At 33.9% G+C, this 8,533-nt stretch overlaps 1 protein-coding gene across 1 annotated transcript; it reads left to right on the forward strand.

Moving 5' to 3' along the window:
• Positions 1–175: 175 nt before the first annotated feature.
• Positions 176–7,547, forward strand: LOC131974237 (flavin reductase (NADPH)-like). Its single transcript, XM_059336471.1, has 5 exons — positions 176–700; positions 2,720–2,863; positions 4,924–5,125; positions 5,972–6,136; positions 6,398–7,547. The coding sequence occupies exons 2-5, from the start codon at positions 2,729–2,731 to the stop codon at positions 6,553–6,555; spliced, it is 660 nt and encodes a 219-aa protein (XP_059192454.1). The 5' UTR covers positions 176–700; positions 2,720–2,728; the 3' UTR covers positions 6,556–7,547.
• The last annotated feature ends 986 nt before the right edge of the window (positions 7,548–8,533 follow it).

The raw sequence follows: 8,533 nt of genomic DNA on the forward strand, positions 1-8,533 counted from the left end.
GTATAAATCAGCATTAGTAATTATACATTACACATTTTTGAATGGTACATATATTAATTATCTGCAAAAAATGTAAAATAAAGATGATTGTAAAGGCATATTATGAGTTCGGCCTAGTTTACCTGAGTCCAATGTTTGGTATTTAACTTCAGCTATATCTTAACGTAATTTTGTCTGACAAAGAGACAAAAACAGAGACTTGAGCAAACGTTAAATAACATTTAAGAGTCTGTAATCAGATGTTTTTTATGTATTATTTGATCACAAAATCTGTGATCTGTGGTTCAAAATCTGTGGGTTTTTTCAGTCCACACGACATTAATTTGTAATGTCCATAACATCTCACCCTGTAATTGATCAAAACATAATTTTAAAAGCATCTTAAATACATAAAACCTATAACTTTTAAAACCGTTGCTGTACAAACGTTTCTGAACGCTCCGCTCTTGAACGCCTCCCTCGACGTATGGCAGAGGTGAGTTATCTCATGACGTTTGGTTTGTTGACATCTAGCAACCTTTAATAACCAAAAACTAGCTGCTCTCTGTTTTATATGGATTAAAATTATCGCCGAACTATCTTTTATAGGAGACGTGTAATACAAACGCATGTCGTTCCGCTTGTTCAATAACATACATTCATTTAAGGAAGGAGTTGTATTTTAATCGCTCGAAATACAGGTAGAGCCTGGTTCAATGAGGTAATTATACAACCTGTTTCCTGTTTATTTCCGTAAACTTACTTAAAACTAACACAACAAGCCTGTAATCAATTCTATTTCTATGAAGGATTAGATAAAACGGCAACAGAAAGATGTCGATATAACTTCATTGTGAGAGGCAGAAGAGTTTAATATAATGCTAGTTGGAAAGAAACAAGGCTGATCATGACTCAAAATGAAAGCCAAATTTCTTAAGCCTTAAACAAGTAAATACAGATTTTAAAGCGTGTAAAGCATTAAATGAGTTGATTCTATTTCCGTTCTTGTATTTAACCCTCTGGGGTCTGAGCCTATTTTGCTCGTTTTTGAATACTTTTGATTTTGCCCTTACCACATAAAAATGTTTACTATACCTATATTTGGTATCCATTTTTCTTCATCTATATGATCTGACTTTTCTTTTTTATTTTATTTTAGATTTAACCTACTTTTACATATTGAGCCCAAAAATCATGAAATCTGAGTTGAAAAATTATACTATTTACTACAATAAGAAACCACAAATACCACAATAAAACCGTTTTGGAACTTGAAAATGTAAACAGGATACAAATATGAACATATAAAAAGGTAAACATTTAAAAATAATAAAACTATATACAAAAAAGTCCCATCAAAACATGTATATTTAGAGGTGTTTTTTCCTTGTTAGCTGCAACTCTTCAAAAATGTGCAAAATTACATCTTATTATTGTCTTACCTTATCTTATTATCATATCTTTGGTTTTACATGACCTGGGAATGTCAATGTTGAATGATTTTTTTGTTAAACTTCACGTGATCTGATCAGGCCGGCACGATCATAGACCCCACAGGGTTAATAGAGTCGGTACTTAGTCATAATTTTTCATGTCACAAGAAAGTGTCATGTCTTTGCATTCAAGTCCCAAGTCAAGACTGACAATCCCAAATCCTAAACTTCTGAGTTTTGATTCCCAGACAAGTCCTAATGGGCTCTTCACAAACATAAGACACAAACAGGCATTTTTTTATGCAGCTGCTTTTACAGTGCAGCATGTGGCTCCTTTATGACCCAAATTAGCTTGAGCATACAGCAGCTGTTGTATCAACTACCAAGAATTCTCAGAATTATTTTCTAACCTACATCATTTGAGATTCATTCATCTACATGTGATTAATATCTTCAGAGAGCATCTGACCAACAAGCTCGTCATCCCTCTTTGCTGAAGAAATAATCCATTCGGTCCAGTTTGGATCCAACAAAGACATGCAGTGTTTATTCTTCTTGCATTATCAAACTGACATTTTCAACTAGACTCAATATAACTTTGTTTTACTTTTTATGTCACTCATTTCAAGGTTGAGAGCAGATTGTAATCTAATGTAGATCAGAAAAAACTACTCATTTTTATTGATGATTATTGTTATTTATTAGTTTTTTATATCTGACATTTGGATGTTTTTTTAATCTAATTGCCCCAAATATCATGGAGAAATTCCCAAAAGAGGCCTAAAAACTTGACTTTGAAATAATTTGGCTAACAAGTAGTAAAAGAGAATTTGGTTATAATTTATACTTTATTAGCAACTAAATAAAACCTGTTCAATTTTGACCCTTGAGGACAAAAGTTGTCAATTTCTGGTTTCAAGCTCTTAAATCTGGCAGCTTATCAATAATATAGGGAATAATCATTATTTGAGGCCCTAATCCTTTGGTTCAAAACTTCATGAACATCAACATTATTCAATCATTTGCATTACTTCATATATTATATATGTGTTTAATCAGTGACTTATTCATAATATCTATTACTAATTGCAATTTTAAACACAAATTTCATTAGATGATGAACCTAAAATCCTCAGAGAGAGCTCCTTTATTTCACCATAATAATCATTTTTTACAGTCAGACTTGTGAAACAGGGAGGGGACATCCCCGCAGTCAGTTTGAGGAGTCAGAGCACTCAACACACTGCTGCTGATAAGGGTCAGCCCTGACTGAGCTCCGTGTGTGTGTATGTGTGTGTGTGTGTCAGAGTTTAAGGATGAAGATCGCAGTGCTGGGAGCCACTGGGCAGACTGGACAGTTTCTGGTCAACCAGGCGCTGCAGCAGGGTCACGTGGTCACCGCCATCGTCAGGAACCCGGGGAAACTCGGCGTGCATCATGACAACCTCAAGGTAATAACGTGACACTTGTGTAAGTTGTTGTGCAGATGGGTTCAAAGTTCACTCACAATATGAATGTTTTATTGTGTCCAAATGAGGGTTGTATGAGGTAAAATCTTGCTCTTTGTGTTTCTGAACAGAAGCCATACAGGTTTAACATCTGGGTGTGATCCTGTGCACACAGCAGTAAAGATAACAAACTAAAATGCAATATTCCAAAAATAACCCTTTAACAAGGATCAGCTGATACATCTTATTCAGCAGTGCCACGGAGACCCACTTTTTCCCCAAAATTGCTGTAAAATCGCAGAAGAGCACAAAGAAATGTTTGCGTAAGACTTGCTTAAAAACTACAATTCCAACAATCAAGTTAGAAAGCAGTTACATCAGGGATGGGCAACTGGAGGCCCGGGGGCCGCATACGGCCCGCACCCTCTCTTAAAGTGGCCCTCAGTACAACTACATGCATTTGAGCATGAAATCTTAAAAGTTCAGTGTAAAAATGCACAAAATTAGTTCTTGCAATTAATGTTGGTCTGCTGTTCTTGCACTGAAAAAAAAAATCACAGTAAGTGGTTATTTTTTATTTACTTCAAACCTTTTTTATTCCTATTTATATTGTTATACATGCATTTGAGCATGAAATATGTTAACTTACTGCACTGTAAACATTTAAAATTGCAGTTTCATCATATCTGGTGAAGTACGCGGTCCTTTATGTGGCCCTGTGGTAGCGTCCATGAAAAATTGTGGCCCCCTCCAGCATTTAAGTTGCCCATCCCCGAGTTACATAGACAACTGATATGTTTGATATAGATTACACACTTTATTAGCATTGTTTAGAAGAAATATTCAGATCCTGTACTTTATATGTTATATGTTATTATACTATATACCAAACTGAAGATATTCAACTTTTTATTTTTTATTGTGTCATACATAAATCATGTGCTTTACACTTTTAATAGAGCTTTAAATCAATCAGTAAAAATAATGGTAAACATGTGAAAGAACTGGTAACTTTTTTCAATTATTTAATATTGCAGATTTTATGATTAAAGTGGGAGTACTCCATGAATGGCAGGATTTTCTTAATTTTTTCTTTTTTGTTATTATTTTTTTCTTTCTACTGTTTGTCATGTTTGTTTGTTTGTTTTCTCTGTTGAAAAAGTTGAACATTTTTAGAAATAAAGTACTTTTAAAAAAGGTTTTAGGAGTTTAGGTTGTGGTAAAAAATATAAAAAAAATAGTGTTCAGCTGTTTTCAGGACTTTTTTTTACTTTTTGAAAATGAAAATATACATTTGTGTGAGCTGTTTTTAAAGATTTTTTAAAATGTAATCATCAGAAGAAAGTATTGAAAGACAGACTGACCATTTGTTCTGCACATTTATGCATCTAAATGCAATTTGAAATGCATCATCTGTTGACATAAATAAAAAAAAATGTTTCAGTTTTAGCCCTAAATTAAGACAAAATGCTTGTATGTGATCTTAACCCTCTGGGGTCTATGATCGTGGTTTAGGACCAAAGTTTAACAAAAAAAACATTCAACATTGACATTCCCAGGTCATGTAAAACCAAAGATATGATAAAAGGTAAGATGAGATAATAATAATAATATATAATTTTGCACATAGTTTGTTTTTGAAGCGTTGCAGCTAACAAGGAAAAAAACACCTATAAATATACATGTTTTATGGGGCTTTTTTGTATATAGTTTTATTATATTTAAATGTTTACCTTTTTATATGTTCATATTTGTATCCTGTGTTTACATTTTCAAGTTCCAAAGCTAATTGAGCATATTTATCTCAAATATGCTGTATTGTAGTAAATAGTATAATTTTTCAACTAGATAAAGTAGGTTAAATCGAAAAAATAATTGTCAGATCACATAGTAAACATTTTTCATGTGGTAAATGAAGGGCAAAATCAAAAGTATTCAAAAACGGCCAAAATAGGCTCAGATCACAGATGTTTAACTCAAGAAGAAGATCCTGATCATGTAAAAAAAAAAAAATAGTATATGTAAAGTAAAATGATTTGTGTTTCTCTGTGTGCTGCTGTCAGGTGGTGGAAGCTGATATTTTCTCAGCAGACAGTCTGAAGTCTCACTTTAAAGGACAGGATGTGATCATGTCCTGCCTCGGATTCCCCGTCACCTTCTTCTCCACCGTGACGGGCTACAGCACGTCCATGAGCAGTATGATCAGCGCCATGCGAGAGGCGCGGGTCAACAAGATCATCACCATGACCTCCTGGTACACCGAGCGTGAGTGCAGCACCGCCATGACGCCTTCTGTTGTAGGAGTTGTTTGGAGTCGTGGTTTTTGCTCTCTGTGAATCAGCTGTTTCTGTTTAGCCTTTTCAGAATATTTCACTAAGTCAGATGTGAGTGTGTGGCTTTCAATCAAACATTTACAGTTCCGTATCCCGCTAGTTTGTGAACATTTGACCTGTCGATGTTATTTCAGAATTTTAGAATAAGTGTCAAATTATTGCTCAGAATTGAATCAAATACTTAGAAAGAAACAAGAGCCTCCATTTTTTGTTTATGTGATTAACTTATATTAATTGTTTCTTTCTTTGTATTTGTTCCTTAAAAAACCCCAATAAAAATAAATAAATGAAAGAATAATAAAATAATGAAAAAATAAAATAAACTGGAGCTTCATATATATATATATATATATATATATATATATATATATATATATATATATATGCAAAAGGTACAAATTTAACAAACAAATTTAAAATAAGTAAAATGCATAAATAAATAAACACATTTAAAAAATGAATACAGAAAAATAAATGCATCAATAAAAAGGAAAATTACATAATAAACTTATTAAATAGGGGAAATAATACAAAGGTAAATAAGGCAAATTAAAACAGAAATGGATACATTTTTGTCACATTTTATTAATTAATGTCAGCATTTATTTTTAACATTATTTTTTGTGCGTTTAATGGCACTTTCATTTATTTATTTATTTAGTCATTTATTTTGTATTATTTTTTGGAACGCACAATAAGGCAACTGGCTGATCATATTTACATATTTTCTGTGATTAAATAGGATCATTTCTGTTTGTTTCTTCTCTGTTGTTGTCAGCTAACTCTGGAACGCAGTCGTCGTATCTGATCCGGTTCCTCCTGCTGCCGATGATCCGAGGCATCCTCTCCAACATGTACGAGATGGAGCAGTTTCTGCAGAAGACCGAGGACATCAACTGGACCGTGGTCCGCCCACCTGGCCTCAAGAACCTGCCGGCCTCAGGTAAAAGCAGGCGAGGAGTGGCCCAAAAGGGGGGCAGAGACAACCCTATAAAAAGTCACGAGATTTTCTGCCTCAGGATCCATTTTGACATAGTTCATTAGCATGGATCCTGTTACTTAGTGCAGCTTTCATACGAATGAATGGGCCTCTTTTTGTCTGAATGCCTTTACTTCCCTTGTGGTTTCAGCGTGTAGATCTGCTACATATTTTTATTTTTATTGCCCTCTGACTGCCAGTTTTTCATCATTGTGTCCTCTACAGCTGAAGAGATTCATACCCATGAGGGATACTTTGTGCCCGACGGCAGCGGTAACCCTGCAGGCAGCGCCATTGGAAGAGGAGACGTCGCTCGCTTCATGCTCTCGCTCCTAAACAGCAACGCCTGGGTCAAGAAGGGAGTAGCCATCACTACCAAGTGAGAAAGAAGAAGCCAAATTCGCCATTAATACACAGCCGATGCAAACAAATTATATTTACTCGCCAAACTCTGGTGGTGTCTTGCCATTTTTCTGTCTTTTCTTAAATCGTCTCTTTGTGTGATATCAGCCTTTGACAATGGAGAAATGGAAGTTTTTGTTTTGGATTTACAGTCCACAACTTGTCCACAGCTGCTTTTAGTCACCTATCTTTTATAAATCCACAACATACCCTGCAACAATAAGCAGAAGTTGGTAGAGAGCATGAAGAGTGAATATTAGTGGACTTAAATTCATCATTATATCAGAAACATGGTTAGACACCACAAGAGCTACGGAAGGAAAAGTCTTCTTTTTTTAAAAACTGAATTTAGCTAAATGTGGCCTTGTATAACCTAACCTGTTAAATGAATGTCTTTTTATTTACTCTTATTAAACAATCTTTATCAATCAGTTTACCATTTAATTAAGTTTGTACCACATACTTTACTCATGAGGGTTCAGTGCATGCCACATGTAGTTGAAGTACATGATTTTAGCCACATGAGGGCAGCGTTGTACCAACAAAACACCCATCTGCCTTTTTCTTCACTTTACTACAGCTTCTGATTGCACCATGTATTCACATGAGTACTTCATATTCAGATATGTACTGTATCAGTTCTGTAAAATAAGCATGCAGTGATTAAATTAATGAAGGATAATTTGTGTTGCAAGTGCATTTATTAACAGATCCAACAAGTATGGTGACCAGATACAGACCAACCAAATGTAGGGTAAAGTTGAGTGGTTTCAATTTCAACACTTTTTCTTTGCAATCTCCGACCTGTGAGATTGGGAAATTTTGGCATAGCTTAGCGCAAAGAATGGAAGCTGTTACCATATCTGTCTGGCGATCATCTTTGGGTTTTAGTAGGAATGCATACATACATTGACAAATTATTTCACGAAAAAACCCTCTCTGACAATCATCCCAGTCAATCGGACAATCAGTGGTACAACAGATACATTTTTTTGTTTTGGAATATATATATGTATATATATATATACATATATATATTCCAAAACAAAAAAATGTATGTGTATATATATATATATATATATATATATATATAGGCAAAGGGAAATAAAATAAAGCAACTAGTAAAATAAACATGCAAAAATAAATGAATAAATAAAATAATAAATTATGAATAATAATAATAATAATAATAATAATAATAATAATAATAAATACATCAATTAAAAAGTCAAATTAAATAGTAAACAATTACAGTAGTAAATAAATAGGGGAAATGATACAAAGCTAAACAAGGCAAAAACAGAACTATATTTTTTTGTCACATTTTATTAATTAATGCCCACATTTATTTTTAATATTGATTTTTGGTGCAAGGGATAAAATGCTTTAAAAAAAATATATAATTATATAGATTTTATATAGCAGAATTCTCCAGAGGAAATCAACACTTAATTACACATGGCTAAAAATATTTGTTGTGCTGTTGAGTTCAATTGCCAAGTATGCAGCACTTCATTCCACACCCAGGGCTGTGCAACCAGGCGTGGTATCACCTGTCAAAAGAAAAAAAAACAACGGACTGGCTTTGATTCAATCGCTCAAGGTGTTTTCAGGACAGTAGTGCTCCAGATAAATCCATGAACAATGTGATTTCACCTTGTTAGCAGGTATAATTATACAAGCAAATCCAACATACATGATTGAATCACTTTGTTATATACAGAAAAGTTTGTTGGTTGTACACAGGGCCAAGAAATCTCTCATTTCCTTTTATTGATATTCGTTTTATATTGACCTAAAGGGGGCATGGTTGGTAGAAAATTATGAAAAAATAATTTTTGGTCATGTAAGACCAATTATGTTACCTTCCAACCAGGGTAAAGGTAAAGCTCTGTCTTCCCGTGTTCAGAGACACAGTGACGTTGTGTAATGGCGTGCCACACACATTGCACCGGATAT

The sequence above is a fragment of the Centropristis striata genome, chromosome 7 (assembly GCF_030273125.1).
Source record: "Centropristis striata isolate RG_2023a ecotype Rhode Island chromosome 7, C.striata_1.0, whole genome shotgun sequence".
Taxonomy (NCBI): domain Eukaryota; kingdom Metazoa; phylum Chordata; class Actinopteri; order Perciformes; family Serranidae; genus Centropristis; species Centropristis striata.